At 37.2% G+C, this 20,869-nt stretch overlaps 1 protein-coding gene across 6 annotated transcripts in view; it reads left to right on the forward strand.

Annotated features, from left to right (window-relative positions):
• The first annotated feature begins 1,724 nt into the window (after positions 1-1,724).
• LOC135206676 (malonyl-CoA decarboxylase, mitochondrial-like) overlaps positions 1,725-20,869 on the forward strand; it is a 119,949-nt gene continuing 100,804 nt past the window's right edge. The window contains exons 1-3 of one of the 6 annotated variants that reach the window (XM_064238062.1): positions 2,232-2,345; positions 7,823-7,860; positions 12,436-12,700. In XM_064238062.1, the coding sequence (XP_064094132.1) occupies positions 7,835-7,860; positions 12,436-12,700 (291 nt within the window). In that variant the 5' untranslated portion in view covers positions 2,232-2,345; positions 7,823-7,834. Of the gene's footprint in view, positions 2,346-4,586; positions 4,643-6,962; positions 7,010-7,822; positions 7,861-7,884; positions 8,005-12,435; positions 12,701-20,869 lie in introns of those variants that run through there. The other 5 variants (XM_064238065.1, XM_064238060.1, XM_064238061.1 and 2 more) reach the window with 5 other exon arrangements.

A 20,869-nucleotide genomic window follows, 5' to 3' on the forward strand; every position in this document is an offset into this window, starting at 1 on the left:
ATCATTTAGTTGAGCCAATATATTATTTTCATCCAAATCTTGGGTACGATGGCTAAAATATCATCAGCACAGGAAAAAGGAAATTCTTTGAGGATGTAGCCTACTGGCTTTATATATTTATATGATATATATATATATATATATATATATATATATATATATCATATAGATATATTATATCAAACGCCTGTAGGCTACATCCTCAAGATTTTCCTTTATCCTGTGACCATGTAACTACCGTTATGCTGATGATATTTTAGCCATCATACCCAAGATTTGGATGTAAATAATATATTGGCTCAATTAAATGATCAAGTCCCTGTTATTAAATTTACGCTAGCGTAAGAAAAAGATGATTTTTTACGCTTCTTGGATATATATATTAAAAAGAACCTTTTAATTGTAAATCTAGTATTTATAAGAAAAAGACAAATAATTTGACTCGTGTACACAATTACTCAGGGCGTCATTATGTCATCATATAAATATGAAAATGACAGTTTTTCACCAATGTTTCTTCGAGCCTTGCGAATAGTCACATTTTATATATTTTGTGATCAAGTTATTCATATATATATATATATATATATATATATATATATATCTATATATATTATCATATATATACATATATATATATATATATATATATATATATATATATATATATACATATATATATATATATATATATATATATATATATATATATATATATATAGACTAGTAAAAATGTAGGCTACTATATTTCAAAGACTGCTGTCTCTCTTCAAGTATTTAATGAAGGGAGGGACATCAGTCTGATATATAGTACTTTTTTCTATATTTTGGCGTTTTTATGGGCTCCTTTTACTAGATGGATTTCTGTTGGAAAAACATTTTTACTAGTCAATATATATATATATATATATATATATATATATATATATATATATATGAATAACTTGATCACGAATATATATAAAACGTGATGCATTACATTATATATATATAGATATATCTATATATATATATATATATAAATGTATATATATATATATATATATATATATATATATATTATATGAATAACTTAATCACGAAATATATATAAAACGTGATGCATTACTTATATTTATATATATATATATATATATATATATATATATGAATAACTTGATCACGTAATATATATAAAACGTGAGCATTACTTATATATATATATAGATATATATATATATATATATATATATATATATGAATAACTTGATCACGTAACTATACATATATGATGCATTACGTTATATATTATATATATATATATATATATATATATATATATATGTAATTATCATATATATAAAATGATGCAATACTTGATAACTATATATATAAAACGTGATGCATTACTATATATATTATATATATATATATATATATATATATATATATATATATATATATATATAATATACATATATATATATATATATATTATATATAATACGTATATATATTCTATATATATATATATATATATATATATATATATTTATATATATATAAATAACTTGATCACGAAATATATATAAAACGTGATGCATTATATATATATATATATATATACATATATATATATATATACATATATATATATATATATATATATCAAAGAAGTATAATATCGTCTTGAAAAATAGTCGGTTCGCTAATCTTGAGTTGACGTGATCCAATTCAGTTTATTAATCTGAGTCTTTTCCTCAGACACATTTTCATATATACCTAGTGCCTCTGTCGACCTCGAACGAAAAAATCTAGGAAATATGGTGGTCAGTCGACTTGAATGGGTCGTAAGTTGAAGGGCCTAAACATAGGTACCTATTATAGAGGGGCCCAACGTTTGTTTATGTTTAGGTGGTCTGCCTGGCCTGCCCTTTGGCCCGGTCCCCCGTCGAGTAGGTATAGTTTTCCTAGCTACAGTGGCTCCGAGTCAAAGTTCAATCCCGACAAACTGACCTGACCTGACCCCATTGACGACGCAGTCGTGGTGTCTCGTTTCCCCATTTTTCACATGAGAAGAAAACCAGGTGTGAATTTTTTGGGGCACTCACATTACTATACAACTGCTATTCTTTGCTTGCGTAGTTTGCACCCAAATAGAGTATGAATACTTGCTATGGCACGTCAGTGAGGATTCTTCCAAGGGGCGTCAAGTTATTTATAGACCGGAAAACTTACAGGCCTAGGATCTGCGTAGGCCTACGACCCTCGGGAGGAGGAGGAGAAGGTTTCTTCACTGCCGCCGAGACGTCTCTTGGACCTCTTGTTCACAAGGTCAATCTCCATTCTGTGGTTGCTATTGCAAGGTTAGTAGTCAGTTCAGTGTCAGTAAGTATCTAGCCTATAGTCTACTACCTAGGTGCTACTACCTACTATTTAGCCAGTCTTAGGCCTGTCTTTGTCCACACTATCATACCTAATATTTGACAGTTCTGGGCATCACCAGGCTGAGCCTTAAAGCTTAAGGAAAGTCTTTAAGAGAGATATTTTTTCATGTTTAGCTATATAGTACTACCTACTATATTTCTTAGGGTCTTGGTAGATCTATATAACTATTCCGCAACGTCTTGGACTAGGTGTGGCAGTTGCGGTTTTTCTATGCAGTTTTACCTCCAGAACAAGAATTTAAAGTGATAGGTATTTATTCGGCAACTAAACTGTTACTAGTATTTACCTTTGAACTCTATAGGTACGTTGGCACATCGCACCTGTTGGTACCGTCGTGTATCGCCGTGGAATGCTTATATAGAAATACCAGGGTCTTGAATTGTACTCTAGCCCAGTGGTTCCCAAACTGGGATCCAGGAGAAGAGCCCTAGGGGGTCTGTGACACAATGAAAAAATTACTAATATCTTTTCAACTCCAGAAAAATGTTGTGACTGTTCTCACCAATTTTACGTAGTATTTGAACTTGTAAAGTAATTTAAAAATATTGGAAATATTTTATATTTTTACTGTCACCTACTACTTACTTTGTGCAGGAATAGCTATGCAAAAATTAAATGTGCCAGGTACATTATACTGGGTATCCATGTATGGTAATGATAACTTTTGATTGGTGGGACTCGTCATATCTGGGGGTCCTTGGTATGGCCAAGTTTGGGAACCACTGCCTAGGCTATCAGGCTTAACCTAACCCAATCAATCCTTCCAAGGGTGTCAATGTCTGTCTAACCCAGTGGTTCCCACTTGGGGCGTACGTCCCACCAGGGGATAATTTGATTTTTAAGGGGGCCATTTCAAGAATCGTTATGTAAACCAAATTAGTGGCTTTTTAGGCTTCCTCCACATGAATATAAAAATTATAGTATATCACCACAAGGGGCATCAGCATTTTTGTGGAGATTAGGTGGAGCATGACCAAAAAAGGGTTGGGAACCACTGGCTAACCTGATCAGGGTTGCTGTAGCCCTGGTTGTCGGACTCCATGTAGTAGTAGTATTCATTACCAGGGAATTAGCCTCTTGATAAATTACCAGAAATGGTCAAGACTGTCAGTCAGAGTTGAAAGATTTTCATAGAATTTTGGGGATGATTCAAGGAATTATGACCTCCATTATTTTCAGTACAATGATATTTTAATTTCTTGCCAAGTACTACATAACCCTTATATTTTCCTGAATGCCTTTTTGTGTTTTATATATTTCTTATCTTTAGCCAATTGTAGTGTTGATCAGTTGACTCTAGTTTATATGCACAATGTACTCTGTGTATAGTATCCATTTCTTGGGGATAAGTATAAAAACAGACAAAAGTCAGTCAATATCATAAACACTAATCAGAATCATAAACATTAGCAAACAGTATAGTAAATAACTAGTGTTGCAGTTGGTGACTGGTGGGAACTAGGCTGGAGTAGTAGTCTTAAGTTTTACCCAGAAACGGATTGGGCTGCAAACTGGAATGATCTAAAATGCATAAACCACGATACTATAGGCCAGAGGTTCTTAACCTTTTGATGACTCCAGACCCCCAATGAATTGCCCAATATGGCTCCATACCCCCTTTGCTTAAGTCCACTTAAGTCTTATTTGCTGGCAATATAACTTAACATACTTAGTTTAATGATTAAACATGATAAATGATGAAAGTAGCCTGCTTAAGAAAGAACATTAGTTGATTTTAGATTTTACTTATTTCATTCATGAAAGTTAAAAATAGTACCCAAGTCGCTTTAAAATACTATCAAATGACATTTTTAATTCGTAATTTATCATTGTACCCATGTACACATACAATGACACATTAGAATCAAATATGTATACATATATACAAATATCCAGAGATCAAGTCCCATTAAGAACCCCTGCTATAGGCTTAGCTATTTGAAACATACATGATTCATTCTATAATCAGTATCAAAACACATTAGAAAGAACTAAACTGTTATGAGGCCAGTTACTACGATGCTGACCATGCCTTTAATGTGGAAAACACACTCATTTGCATACAAACATACACACACAATTTTCATTCCTTACTGCTTAAGTTTTCCACATGAAACATTGATTGCATCTTAGCTTCCCTAGTGCTCATTTTTGTTCAGCAGGTGGTTGGGTTGAGCCAATGAAACCTCGAGCATAATTGACAGCAGGATCAGTGGTGAGCTTATAAAGGAATGACTGATTTACAATATATCGATGATTGTGGTAGTCTGATACTTACCCTCCCATTTCTGTATTATTTTCTTTATGCTGGCATCTTTGTATGGTTAAGTCATTACAGTCTCTCTTTCTCTCTCTCTAATATATATATATATATATATATATATATATATATATATACGTATATGTATATATAAAATGGACCCCTGTATTCACGTTCTCCGGATTCGCGAATATATATATATATATATATATAGTATATATATATATATATATATATATATATATATATATATATCATATACATACTGGATTTCTCTCTGGAACTTTTCCCCCCCATTATTCACTGAAAATTTGCCTAATTTATCATAAATGCACTTTTTTTTATAAAATATTAAAAAAAAAAAAATCCAGGTTTTAAAATTTGTAGTGATTTCTCTTGAGTTTTAACTATCAAAATAGGAGGTTTTAAGCATTTTTATATGGGTTCCAACTGTTCGCGGATTCTAACTATTCGCGGGTGGGGGGCTCTGCTACACGTCCCCCATGAATACTGGGGGACCACTGTATATACATACATACATACAGACAGTCCCCAGTTTATGACAATTATTGCTTTTGACATTCAGAGTTTATGACACTTTTCATTTATATTCATCAAAAATTATTTCCCCCTTTACAACACATGTTCCAGGGTTACGATGCTTACAACATCGATCCAATTGAAGAAAGGCAAAATAATCAAGATTTGAAGGTCCTTTTTATGAAAAACACAATAGAAATGCACTTTGCATAGTTTTCAATACATACACCCAAAGCATTAAAAGTAAGGTTTTCTTAGGATTTTTTATGATGTAAAAGTAAGGTTTTCCTAGGATTTTTTATGATTTTCAACAATGCTCTGCTTTACAACAATTTTTGGCTCACAACGTGTCTCAAGAACGGAACCCCCATTGTGAACCAAGGACTGCCTATATATATATATATATATATATATATATATATATATATATATATATATATATATATATATATATATATATATATAGTAGTATATATATATATAATATATAATATATATATATATATAATATATATAATATATATATATGTATGTATATATAGTATATATTTCATTACATGCTAGTAAATTCAAGTAAGCAAACCTAGCATTTGATCTTGTGTATTGTGATTTTAGCAACAGTTCTCTTTTGTAAAGACAGTGTTTTATATTAGTGTGTCAGAAGGAAGTATTGAACATTCATAATTCTGGCATCATCGTTGTTATATCTATGTACTATTAGTATTAGGTTTAATAGTAATAATAGTTAATCCTTTTGCTCTTGTGTATTAAGATGAGTTTTTTACACACACACACACACACACACACACACTAGGTTTTTGCAGAAGTCATAGGGTAATGATTTGAGAGAGAGAGAGAAAGTAGAACATACGATACTAATTACAGTTCATGGGTCGTTGATTTCTTTTCAGTTATTCTGTCATATTGTTGCTAGTAATTATTGTCTCATTATTATATGCATGCCTATTTTTTTTCATCTCCATTCCTAAGTTTGTTTTGCATTCATGTGTATGTACTGACTTGGAATAGACTTCATGCTAAAGTAGTTTAACATAAAAAGAAATAAAAAGGTTTATTAACAACTATAAATCATGTTCAGAGTTTGATAGACTTCTTGTGAAAAATCAACACAATTCACTAAATCTCTTAAGTTGACATTACATAATTTCATAGATACTTTAAGTAAAGAATATCTCCATGAAACATATACGTACCGCCAAAGTTGGAATATAGCCAAGCTTTGAACATGATTTGTAAGAAACTTTGTTTTTGTAACCTAACCTAGTTTTGGCGTGGGATGCAAAGGTACATAGTTTTTATGTAAAAAATATTTATATGTATATAGTCTTGATGCTAATTTGCGAATTAATGTATCCTCTGTTGCAAGTCCTTTAAATTTAGGTATTTGTCCTTAAGTGGTTGCTCCTTCAAGTCAAAAGAACTTAAAAACTTATGAATGGGTAACTGTTAATACTATAATTTCTGCTTTATGTTTAGAATGACAGGTGTGAAGTTTCCCATACACTTGCTTGTGACAACTCCTTTGTTAGGTATAGTGACATACAATAGTACTTGCATGCAAGAGTGTTGTCATTTACAATCTGATGAAGATTTTTATCTTGGCATTTGGTCTTTCAGCTCTCAGTGGCAAATTATGTTAAATCCAGATATGTATCTAGAGCCAAGTATCTTCACAGTTGCTGCTATGGATCTAAAATTATGGTGTTTATTCATCAGCTAGTTGTCCCTTATGGGGAATGTCCCCGTGCCTCAGGGAGATGGGTAATTGACCTGCCTTTTGGATATTGCTAACTGACCCCTGGATACTGATCTGACCTATGTTGTATTTTTGTCATTTGAAGCATTCATATTTCTGTATGTAATTTATTATACTCCTGAATGTTGGCTTCGTTTCATCTTGCGTTTGTGTTGGTGAGCATATTTTTCCTAACATTCTTGGATTGATTTATCTTGCTGTTGATGGTCTTGATGTTACAGTACTGTAGTTTGTTTTGCTTATACATATACGTAGCCAGTTCCCAGTTAATAGTTAATGGCAGGGTTTTGGTTATCGGGCGAGCAGTGGTAACCCAAAATCATTGTTAACCAAATAAATGGCATTTACAATGCCGAAAGTGCTTATGATCCGCTTAACGGTACTATTAACTAGTTAACAACACCGATAAATCACTTATCGGTGCCGAATATCTGGTTAACGTCTTCGTTAGTCGTGCACCAGAAAACCGAAAGGCCATTAACCGGGGACCCCTGTATATACTCATCTTTTGTGTTGGGCAGATGAATTTCAGATACTGTGACAGTGTTGAGTAACTTGATTGCATGTTTCTACAAGTTAGCACAGGCAGTCCTGGTTCTGACTCGGTTAATGGCGATTCAGTTTTATGGCGCTTGTCTAGCGTCATAAAATTGGTGATTTGTGGCGCCATAACAGGCCAAGTTTCAGTTATCGATTTTTTCGGATTTTCTTCAATTCATTTTATTTCATTTTCATGTTAGCTACCTTGGGGAAATAAAGATTATATTTTTGTATAGCTAGAGTTTGAATTCACTTAAGATTTAATTATTGATTTTCAGCTAGCTACAGGGATGGCAGGCAATGGAAACAAACAAAGGTAGGATACGCTACCAGAAAGGAGTTCTCTAAATTGCTGAGTTTCAGTTAATGGTGGTGTTCACTTATCAGCGCCCTGCCAAGAACAGGACCCCCTCAGATAGCCGAGGACTGCTTGTCATTACTTGGCTTTCTTTCATTTTAGGTAGCTAGCCATGCATGTCATTTGGCATGGCCAATATGTGTGTTGTGGGTGTGTGCATGTGTATGATACTTTACTTCCCCCCTGATCAGTACTCCCACTGTAATGATGCTTTAATGATAGAGTGAATTTATCATCATAATATTGAGGCATGCAGTGCTTGGCATCTATTGCATCTTGTACATACTCTGATGCATTGGTTACTACCTGTTGAGTTCACATTGTCAGGGAGATAGTAATCACATCCATCAGACCACCATTGTGGTTGTTGGGGAGAACCGTTTGGTAGTTATGATTGACATCTATGCAAAGTGTATGTGATTTTTGTAATTCTTCCATCTATACCCACTTTTGCCATTTGAAAGACCTCATTTTAAGTTGACAGTGCATTATGGGGAGTAACTTCTCTTGAAAGAGCTTTGCTTTTTGCACTGACGTATCTTTTTGTGAAGTTGCTTATAGTACTATTATTTCTCTGTTTTTTCAAAAAAGTTTTTAGGAGATGAACACCAAAGAATGTTTTTAATTTCTTTATTTTAATGTTGTTATTTGCCTAAATTCAGGGAACTTAGTTTTGCTATCACTGTTCATCTGGTGTTTTCCAAATGTTTTGTCATTGTGCAAATAGGCAGCTTCTTGTCCTTTATAGACCCCCTCTAAATCCATCTAGTTTTCTGTAAAAGAAACCTATTGAGATGACTTTCTCTTTCCATCTGTACTTTTTCTGTCAGACCTCAGATCTTATAAACTACTGAAGCTAGATGGCAGCAAATTGGTATGTTGATCATCCACCCTCCAATCATCAAACTAGCCTCATTAGTTTTTATTTTATTTCAAGTTAGCCATGATCGTGCCTCTGGCAACGCTATAGGACAAACTACCACCAGGCCATGGCTGAAAGTTTCATGGACTGGGCTCATGCAGCATTATACACCTTATGGAAAACTCAATGTGCTGAGGAAACTTTGGCGCATTTTTATTTGATTTTAACATTCCCAGCCCATGTAATCCATCTTGGGTGATTCTTTTGTTAGATGATACTCACCTTGTAATGTTGGTTGCTGTTATTCAGTGAGTCCAAGCTCTTGTCATAATTTAATTCCATGTGTAATGGACCACACTCGGCCCTGCAGGATCTTAAAAGCAAAATGGAAAAGGGACTAGAATGACTGACAACAGTTGGAACCAACAAAGGAGGAAGGAGCGGAGCAAAACCACAAAAATGACCTTAATCCTATTTATTGTGTACAGTAACTTACAATTTATACAGTTGAGTCCGGGCTTAGCAAAAATAACCAATTAAATAAATATTAACATAATGAAATACATGTGAAAACAGCAACAGTCAAAATCAATGAACAAGCCTTAAAAGATTACACAAATTACAATCATAATCAAAATGCTAATGCAAAAGGCACCTCAAAATACAGTTACAGAACCATACTGCTCAACACCATTATATTAAAGAAAAAACAAGTATATAATATAATAAACAAGCAGCATAAATAAATGAACAAACAGATGGACAGGGAGTATAAGATAAAATAAGCATATACTATACAGCAGCAACATAATTAAAAGTACAAATTACTCCTGGAAGTAATATAGACAACACAATTTCCATTGAGATAACATGATGTCAAACTGTTAAAAAGGATGAATAGAATCAGATGAACTCCATGAAGACATCGTAACAACAGCCATCAACTGTTAACTGGAACTCAACCACCAGCAAAGATGACTCATGGGAGAAACGTTGAAACAGCAACGCGGGAAAGTCCACAGATGACTATGGTTAAGCCATCAACCACCTTTCCAACTGTTGAGGCCAACAGGTAACCAATACCTGCTACTCAAGTTAATGCTCAATGCTGCTAAAGCTGCCAGAACATGACTTGCTGCTGTGCTAAACTGAACTGGAAATTAAATAAAAAAGAGCAGCCAGCAACGTCATCTCCGCTTTCAACAAAAAGCAAAAAGCACAGGAGGGCAGGGTAAAATAACCGCAAACAAGTCACCACAAGGTTGTTACAAACTCAAGTAACGTAAACACCAAATTACCTTACACACGGTATACCTTCTATGAAATTCTAACATTGTGAAAGCTGTCATGAAGCTGTGTCAGAACTATATATAGTTGATAACATTGAAATTATGGGGTATGTAGAGCAAGAAGAGTACTAATAGTAATTCCAAAGATGAGTTCCTTGGGAGATTTCCGGCATATTTTACTAGTTAAAAATTTAAAAGTCATATAGTAGATTTACAACAGATATCTATATAGTGAAGTATCCAGGTCAGAACTCTCTTGATTAGGTAGTATGGCTGTCACTTGGTGACATTAGATAAATTCATGAACTCTTACAAATTAAGAAGTTTAGTTTCCATACTTTTAAGCCAATGGTCACCAATTCTAAAGGTGTTGCAGGCAGTGCAGGCCTTCTTGGCACTCTTTGATGTCTATAGCATAATAAACATTTTCACTTATATACAGTATGTTCGTGCATAGAAATTTTTAAACATCATCTTTAGATCTTTGTTGCTCCATATTTATAAAAGTGGACAGCGTTACTGCAAGGCCACCATAGTTATCAGAAAAGGCTTGGGAACTTGCTGAATAGCTCTTTCCATCAGGTTTACAAGAAAATAGGAGAATGTCTCTCTCTGTTATGTTCATAGTTGAAACATATGACTCAAAATAATTGAAGAAAGAAATAAAGTTAGTAAAATTTGTTGAATATGAAGTAAAGGATAATGGAAGTGAAATGTTAATTCTGAGTACTAAAAAAATCATAGAAGGGAAGTTTAAGATAGAGGCATGTGTTCCATGGAGCATATACCTCAGCTTTGATATACAGACCTGTGAAGGACTAGAAAAGTTAGAGAAAACATCAGTAGGCAATTTGATTGAAAAGGCTAGAGAGTAAGGGATGTTCCATGGGGGAAAATTACTACTGACCTTGAATATTTTCTATTAGAATTAGGGGAAGGTCTTTTAGGAATTTAAGCCATTACCACTAGGAAAGTATTTTTTAGCAGCAGCAGAGTCATCTTATTACCCAGAGATTTTTAATTCCTTGTTATGTGTGGCAACAGGTATAGTATACATAAATGTAAATAGTAAGCTTTAACCTTGTGACAGAAACTATAGATGAGAACACTTTAGTGGCTGATTATAGCCTAGGTAGTCTGTAGGTGCATGGCTATGTAGACACATGCTATGAATATATGCCTGGAAAGTTTTCCATGTAAACAGGCCAATTTTAAACATGCTTATGAATATATGCCTGGAAAATTTTCCATGTAAATAGGCCAATTTAAAAACTGCCTTATGTTTTCTCTAGTGGTTAGAACCATGGCATCCTTATTACCTACTGCAGATACCAAGTTGCTTTGGTAGATTCCCTTTCGATATGTATATATACAGTATATATATATATATATATATTATATATATATATATATATATATATATATATATATATATATATATTATATATATATATGTATATATATATATATATATATTATATATATATATATGTTATATATATATATGTATATATATATATATATATATATATATATATATATATATATATATATATATATATATATATATATATATATATATAATAATAATAATAATAATAATAATAATGATAATAATAATGAAAGATACTAAAGTCTTCGTAATGGTATGTTCCTGTCTTAATTCTCATGGAATCTGACTAACAATGTGTTGTAGATGATAGTTTTAAATCCAAAATAGTTACAAGATAATAATGAGCCTCTCAACCTTCACTCACTCTCCATATACTACGTACATTATTATGATGGTTTTTTTACTCTATCTTTTTAAATGTAATGTATTTTGTGGATCTTGAATGTAATAAGTATAGTAATGTATATATTTGATGTTACTAATGATATGATGATAATAATTAGAAGGATTAGTCTTTCTAATGATAAGAAATTATCTTGAATGTTTAAGTAATAAGCTATATATACTCTGGAGACTTTGCAACCACCCGGATCATAATTTATCAGAAGGTCAGACCTCTGAGGAGCTACCTAACTTTGAAATGATCATTATATAGTAAGAGAGCACTTAACTATTTGTAGTACATAATTTGATAGATTTAGTGAGTACTACTTTAGTATTATTTTTGCTAAGTATAGTAGTGAATATTTTTTGTTCCTAGAACTAGATTATTAAATAAGTCGGTCTTCACTTGCTTATTTAAGTAGTCCAGCAATTTAGTATGAGTTTTACTAGTACACGTGTATTAGGAAATATATTACATAATAAAATAACTGTTGTCTGAAGTATTATTAATTGTGCAAGTTGCATTGTAGTAATTAAATGTTTTTTTACTGGTTAAGTAGAGGTATTGTCAAAAAAAAAGTTCTATTTCTTTTGTATTATTTCAGGAGTTCTAGAGACAGAACAATGACAGCTCCAATCCCTATAGTTCGAAAAGGGGTTACTATCACTCCCTTCTCCTTGAGTGCATCAAGTTTTTCATTGAGTAAGGATCGTCCCTTTACTCCTTCACCTCTCCCTTCTCCAATGCCGTCACCACCATCTTCTCCACCACCACTGAGTTCACCTTCTGGCCTTTTACAAGCAACGAAGGATGCCTTGGAACGTGCTGTATTAAAACGCGGATCAAAAAATAGTGTGCTTTCAATTGATGTGAGTTAAATTTTTTATATAGTACGTACGTACACTCCTTTGAGTAGAGTTGTGAAAGTGTATTGTTTTATTTTTCATGGATGGCTTTCATATGTGAAGCTGTAGGCTTTTGCTGTAGAAGGTAGGGTATTGGCCAAAACATCAGTATGACAAACATGTTTAAGATGGTGATACAGAGAATGGGATTCTCGGGGCTCCATCTTCACAGATTATAAGTCATTATTGTCCTAAAAATCCTTGGGTCTATTGATTATCTCACTCCCAGGAGTTCTTTGGTGAATCCTTATCCCAGTCAACCATATCTGGGGTGTTTGAACAGATCAGCCCTATTGTTAAGACTGAAGGCTTGTTAGCCATGAAAAATACAAATGGATTAAAAATTTGTCATATTGGCATTATGAATTATTAATAGTTTTGCTCTGAAACTAAAATTTTTATAAATAATTAATTTATTCATGCAAACCATTTACCTGAAGTTAGAGTTCCTGCTTCCTCATCCCGCAGTATTTTCTTGCAGATAATTGTCCAGATTACATGAAATGTAAGGCTCCATGCTACCTGGGACCTCAGAATTTGTGAGGCCCATATTTAGTGTTGATGACTGAGGAGACAATTTGTTCCTTCATCAGGGATGAGGTGTCTGGGATATGTAAAGATTACAAATCTAGGGTAATTAATATATGTTGAGGGTTGCATGGAGGAGTGTATTTTGTTTTCCTTTTTCTCAGGAAGAGATTCTAAACTATGGTAAAGGAGGATTAATTACTATTCATTCTAGCTTCCCACATTAAGGCCAACCAATGACCGAGAGTTATCTTCATAATACTGGTTCTCATGACCAAACAAGCAAGAATAATAATTTAACAGAATTGATGTGACTTAAGACCAAGTTAATCAAACAGTAAATCACTCTATTAAAGGGACATCTGACCATGAAAAGTGTCGGCTTTAACAAGCTCTTTCTATGCTGTACAACACCAATGGAAATCTTCAGTCAAAGGCAGGAATTTAAGCTATAGTCTAGTACATATACCTTAATACAAAAATCTCACTTCAAGGGTGGTGTCAGGTGGGTATCATTGCCAAAAAGAACTTTGTGATCTATTTCAAGAAGGTTTTTTACAATGATATATATGTTTTGAAGTTTTCAATCATGAAATTTGCAGTAGATAAGCACTCCCTAAAGGATTTATGGCCAACAGCCTGCATTGTTGACTTTTCTGACTTCTTTTTAGTATTCCACATGCTGGACTGGCAGTAACCTTATCGGCGCAGCTTTTCTGTCATCTTCAAGAACTGTAGCCTTCTTCACATGTCCCTGTACTCTGCTTAATGAGTGCTTAGTTTCTTGCGAAGCAGCATACAAACTCTTGTTTTATTGTAGTGTCTTACCGAACAATTATAGAGCCGTGATTTCCACGAGCGGCAGGATACTAAATTCAAATTTAGCGCGTCGGCGTCGCCAACACTGGTGGTGATGACGTCATCTCCCTCCACTCGCGGGAGAACCAGGTACAACTGCCCAGGTGAATTCAATTCTTTTCCTGCCGGCGTCCGGTGAACATCGGTGGTCGGTGCGGTTGGATGACTTTGCTTCGCTTTTTTTCTTGTGGATTTGATCTTCGGAATTGGTGAAGTACTCTTTTTTGGCGTTGTTGTTATTTTGCTTTTTATTTAGGCGTTGCCATGTCGGATTCTAGTCCGTCGGGAGTTAGGTTTTGCATCTCAGGATGTAAAACTAGATTATCCAAGTTAGAGTATGATTCTCACACTAAATGTGTTAAGTGTAGGGGACAGGTTTGTTCAGCAGATCGAACATGTAACGAGTGTAGTGATTGGACTGATTCTCAATGGAAGTTTTTTAGTTCATACTCGGAGAAATTAGCTAAAGACAGAATTAGAAAAGCAGCGCTTAGGGAAAGTAGACTTAGCTCTGCTTCGTCTTGCGATGCATCTGTTCCTTCTGTTTCTCCTCAAATTGTTATGTCTCCTTTAACTACACCTCCTATTCCTCCTACTAATCCCACTTCTCCGGCTTCCCGTGTAGTTTCTTCCGACACCATTGCCAGTCTGGAATCGAGGTTAGATCAGAAATTTTCGGTACTAGCGAATACGGTTTTGCAACTTGGTAATTCAGTTAAGACGTTTTTGGAGAAAGCGGCTTCAGGTAAGAGTGTAGTTGAGGGTGCGTCTGTCTGTCCTGACACGTCCCTCCTAAGTCAAAGGTCACTGTCCAGCTCCCCCGCACCGGGGAGAAGACATACCGGAAGTCCAAGGGAGTCGATCGGGATTTGCCCACAGACAGGCGCCTCTCTTGTTGAGCCTGTTGCGCCTCAACAGGGCTCGGTTAAGCGTTGGAAAGGTGTTGCGGTCAGACGCCTTTCGAATGATTCAAGCGATTCGTCTCCGGTCGCGCGGCGCTCTTGGCGAGATTCGCCCGTTTCGCGTCCCTTAAAGAGGCGTTCAGGTGCCGATTCTTCTCCTCCTCCAGTCAAGCGGTATAAGGAGCCTGAGAGTAGGGTTGCGCCGCGGCCGTTAGCGGCTCGTTCGTCGCCTCAATCTGTGCCTTTTTCGGCTCCATCTACTAGTAGAGATTGTGGTTTTAGCGCTGTAGCTAGCAGTTCTAAGGGTGTTTCTTTAGGCGCTTTTTCGTCTGTTACGCCTGATGCGCCTGTTTCGCCTCGAATTTCGGCGGCTCCGAGCGAGGCGCAAGTAGTTTTTCCGCCTCCTGCTGAACATTTAGGCTCTTCCAAGCCTACGTTAACTGTTTTTGATTCGTCTCTGGCGCCTTTGCGCAAGCAGTTAGAGATGTTAACCAACTGGATGAATGAGTCCAAGGGTGGTTCGAAACCCCTTCAGATCAGGTTGTAGTTCCGTCTACTTCTTCGGCGGTATCGGAGAATGAAGAAGAAGTAGAGGAGGAGGATTCACATCACCTCTCGTGTTATTCACGTCTCCTTAGATTTCTTCTGGTATCTTATCCAGATTATTTTGAGAGAGCGGCTCCGCGCTCCCAACTTCGACTTTTTTGATGAGGAGGAAAACTTCAGACCCTCTCCTCCCAAAACTTGTTCTATCTAAAGCGGTTAGACATTCGTTGAAAGAGACTGAGAAATGGATGTCTATGAAAAGAGACTTAGGGAAGGCTCTTTTTGCTTACCCTCCCTCTAAGTTGCTTCGTAAGAGGTATAGGTTTTATGTAACTGGGGAAGCTCCTTCTCTGGGAGTTTCTGCCTCCTCCCAGGGAGACTTCTCCAGTTTAATCGACTCCTCTAGAAGATCTGCTTTCGCCGCAGCGAAAGTTTTCTTTACAGCGCCGGAGTTGGACCACGTTGTAAAGAATCAATTTAAACTTTTGGAAGTCTTTAGCTTCCTTGATTGGACTATTGGCGCTTTAGCGGCCAAGATCGAAGACTGTCCTTCTCTTTCTCAGGAGTTGAGCGGAGGATTGGATTGGTGTTCTGTCCTGTGCGGACAAATCCATTAGGATGGATGTGATGAGTTAGCTTCGCTCATCGCCTTTGGTACCCTTAAGAAAAGGCAACTTTGGTGCTCCTTTGCTTCTAAAAGGGTTACTTCCCAACAGAAGTCTGCTCTCTTGTTTGCTCCTTTTGTGAAAGATAACCTCTTTCCAGACGATGTAGTGTTGTCATTTCGTCTGCGCTAGATAAGAAATCTACTTCGGATTTACTGGCACAGTCTACTAAGAGACCTAAAGCTCCTGTGGAGACTGTTCCTTCGGTTTCTCCTCTGGCCCAAGTGCCTTTTCGAGGGAGAAAACCCAAGCGCTTCTTTCGGCCGAAGTCGAATTTGCGACCTCAGTCTAAGGCCTCGGCCAAGGTTAACAAACCTTCCAAATGAAAGCTCGGTTCTTCATGCACCAGTGGGAGCCAGGCTGGCTCTGTTTTGGGAGGAATGGGAAAACAGAGGAGCAGAAGCCTGGGTAGTGCAAGTACTCAAGTTCGGCTATCGTATTCCTCTCGTTTCACCTCCCTCGCTCTCACCTGTGCCAATTCCATTCCAGGCATACTCTCCGGGCTCAGACAAATTTCTGGCGCTAGCCGCAGAAGTGGAAGCGCTTGTTCTCAAAGAAGAGATAGAACAGATAGAAGGGGATTTTCCTCCAGGCTTTTACAATCGCCTTTTTGTAGTTCCCAAGTCATCAGGGGGCTGGAGGCCGGTTTTGGATGTGAGCGCCCTGAACTTGCATGTCCAGAAAACAAAATTTCATATGGAGACCACTCAGTCGGTTCTGGAGTCCATCAGACAGGGGATTGGATGGTCTCTCTGGACATGCAAGACGCTTATTTTCACATTCCGATACATCGCGAATCTCAGAAGTACCTGAGGTTCATGTTCGAAGGCAAGGTGTTTCAGTTTCGGGCGCTTTGCTTCGGACTAGCGACCGCTCCTCAAGTTTTCACCAGGGTTCTATCCCCGATAGGAAGCTGGCTGCACATATTAGGAGTAAGAATCTCCCTCTATCTGGAGGATTGGCTTCTCCGGTCGGAATCAGAGAGTCGGTGCATGAAGGACCGATTGGAACAACTCTGGATCTTGCCAGAAAGTTAGGAATTCTGGTCAACAAACAGAAAGTCCCAGTTGGTTCCATCTCAGAGCATCCTTTATTTGGGGATGATTCTGAATGCTCAAGTTTTTCGGGCTTTTCTGTCCCCGAAGAGGGTTCAAGGCTGTCTGGAGACAGTTCAGGAGTTCTTGGACAAAAGGTAAGTTTCTGCCAATCAGTGGATGAGGCTCCTGGGCAAATTGACGTCAGTGGAGAAATTTGTGACGTTGGGAAGACTGCACATGAGACCTCTGCAGTTTTTCCTGAGAGCCTCTTGGTGCAGGAAGACACAAACCAGACTCGATTACCTTTCCTGTCACAGATCAAATAAAAGAGGACCTAAGGTGGTGGCTCTCTCGAGCAAGGTTGGACGAAGGGTTAGATTTACGACCCATCTTCCCGAACCTACAGTTCTTTTCCGACGCATCGGACACAGGTTGGGGAGCCCTACTGGGAAATCAACGGACTTCAGGAGCTTGGTCGGAGAAGGAGAAGAAGTTCCACATAAATGTAAAGGAACTGTTAGCAATTTTCTTGGGGCTCAGACAGTTTCGGAGCTTAGTAGAAGGTCGAGTAGTGGCAGTGCATTCCGACAACTCCACGGCTCTCTCGTACGTGCGGAAACAGGGGGGGACTCAGTCTTTCTCTCTGTACGAAGTAGCCAAGGATCTCCTCCTGTGGTCAAACGAAGCGAAGGTTCAGCTAGTCCCGAGATTTGTTCCGGGAAAGATGAACGTCCTGGCGGACGAGTTAAGTCGTCAACAGCAAGTGTTACCTCTGGAGTGGACTTTGGACAACAAGATTTGTCAGAAACTTTGGCGCCTGTTCGCGACATCAAGGAACAACCGTCTTCCTCTCTTTTGTTCTCCAGTCCCAGATCCTCTAGCTTGGTCGGTGGACGCAATGCTGTTGGATTGGTCGGGTCTGGAAGCTTAGCATTCCCTCCGTTCGGTCTAATAAGAGAGGTGCTGAACAAGTTCATGTCGCACAGCAATGTAACACTAACGTTAATCGCTCCCTTTTGGCCCAGGAAAGAGTGGTTCCCGGACCTTCTCCAGTTGTTAGTAGACTTCCCCAGACTTCTTCCTCCAGAGAAGTGGCTTCTCAAACAACCTCACTTCAAGAGGTTCCACCAAAACTTGTCCGCTCTAGCTCTGACAGGGTTCAGACTGTCCGGAATCTTGTCAGAGCGAAAGGATTTTCAAGAAGAGCTGCAGAAGCTATCGCTCGTTGTAGGAGAGTCTTCTAACAAACTCTATCAAGGGAAGTGGAGAATCTTCAGAGAGTGGTGTAGAAGTGCTAAAGTCTCTACTTCTGCGACCTCTTTAACAGAAATAGCAGATTTTCTTCTATTTCTTAGGAACTCTAAGAAACTGGCTCCTTCGACGATCAGAGGATATAGAGCCATGCTCTCTTCGGTTTTTCGACATCGAGGTTTGGATATTTCCTCCAATTCAGATCTGTCGGACCTCATTAGGTCTTTCGAAACCACTAAGCTCCCGCAAGATACAGTGGCTTGGAACTTAGATGTGGTGCTTAAGTTCCTCATGGGGCCACCGTTTGAGCCTTTGAAGTCGGCTTCACTCAGGAACTTGACTAAGAAGGCACTCTTTCTTATTGCACTAGCTTCTGCTAAGCGTGTCAGTGAATTGCACGCTATAGACAAAAGAGTCGGTTTCTCTCAAGGCAATGCTGTATTTTCGGTATCTTTGACCTTTCTAGCCAAAAATGAGAATCCTTCTAATCCTTGGCCGAGGAGTTTTGTGGTAAGGAACTTATCTGATTTGGTTGGACATGAGGAGGAAGAAAGGCTCTTATGTCCAGTCAGGGCTATTAAGCAGTATCTGTTTGCCACTAAGGGTATTAGAGGACAATCTTCTAAGCTCTGGACCTCGGTTCAAAATCCCTCTCGTCCTCTTTCTAAGAATGCTATATCGTTCTTTATTTAGAGAGCTTATCAGGGAAGCTCACTCGCAGTCCGAGAACGACAATCTTTCCGTTCTGAGAGTTAAAGCTCACGAGGTTAGAGCAGTGGCAACTTCTTTAGCATTCAGAAAGAATTTATCTTTAGCTTCGATTCTTCAGAGCACGTTCTGGAGATCGAATTCGGTTTTTGCGAGTCATTATCTCAAAGAGATAGAAACGGTTTTCGAGAATTTGTAAAACGTTAGGTCCGGTGGCGGTTTCTGGCATGGTGTTGGGAGAAACGGCACAGGGGTCGTCACCTCTATGCTAACTTTTCACCTTGAATAGGTTGTCGAGTTCAAGGGAAGCTGGGGGTACTGAGTACCTGGGATACTCACCAGTCTGTTAGGTCAGATTTTACAATGTTGGGTATATATGTTTTTAAATCTTGTGTTGGTGACAAATGTTTTGTATGATTGAATTTCTGGTCTTAGCCCAGGGCAAGGGCAATCTTTGTTGTTACTATCCTCCGTCAGTCAGCCTTGACTCGCTTGAACTACGGAAGGATTCCACTCCTGTAGAGGCTAACTTTGGTCAAATTCCAATTCCTCTACAATAGTAAGAAGAGCACCGACCAGAGGCAGTAACAGTCTGCTGTAGCTCTCTTACAAGGTAAGGTACAACAGACACCTTGAGTGTTTACTGGTATTGCAATAAATGTAACCATTTAAAAATACTAGTGGTCCACTGAATCCCACCTTCCCATAAATGTGTAATCAGCTCTATAATTGTTCGGTAAGACACTACAATAAAAATGAAATTTTCATTATTAAAATGAAGTTTTATTGTATACTTACCGAACAATTATGATTATACCCACCCTCCTCCCCTTAGGTGGACGGACGGGCAGAAAGAATTGGATTCACCTGGGCAGTTGTACCTGGTTCTCCCGCGAGTGGAGGGAGATGACGTCATCACCACCAGTGTTGGCGACGCCGACGCGCTAAATTTGAATTTAGTATCCTGCCGCTCGTGGAAATCACGGCTCTATAATTGTTCGGTAAGTATACAATAAAACTTCATTTTAATAATGAAAATTTCATTTTTGTGACTTTTATCAGAAAGAGTTTTCCAGTGTTGTACTCTTCATCTTTCCACCTGTTCATTACTCACTCTTTTAGTACATCATAATGAAAGTTAATTATCAAGACAAACTCATCCCTTCTTCTTTCAACATCCCATGCTGTTGCTACAATACTGAAGTCTTGCAAGAAACTGAATCTTATAGTACCTAGATATTATGAACGTTGAATAAACTTCTTGAAATTATTATATTATTATTGTGATAATCTAAACAAAAATTATCAATTGTAGTCTATCAAATCATTAAGAGATGAAATCAGAAATATACATTGTTCATACATAGAACAAACCTGGGTTTTAACATTAGGATAGATCTGGTGCCAGTTGGAACTGGTAAAAAACAATATAATTGTATATGTAAGGAATTGGTGGCTTCTGGCATCAGTCATGAATGAAGTAGGTGACTCCACCGACCCAAGCTTGATCTTGTGATGCCTCAGTTATTCTTCTACTGCCTTTGAGTGAGAACGTTTTGTTTGTTCTCTCCTCCCTAAAGCCGGTCTTTTTCTTTGCCTGTGTTTTTCTTTGTGTTTTATTGTACAGGTTTTGTGTTT

The sequence above is a fragment of the Macrobrachium nipponense genome, chromosome 31 (genome assembly GCF_015104395.2).
Source record: "Macrobrachium nipponense isolate FS-2020 chromosome 31, ASM1510439v2, whole genome shotgun sequence".
Lineage (NCBI taxonomy): Eukaryota > Metazoa > Arthropoda > Malacostraca > Decapoda > Palaemonidae > Macrobrachium > Macrobrachium nipponense.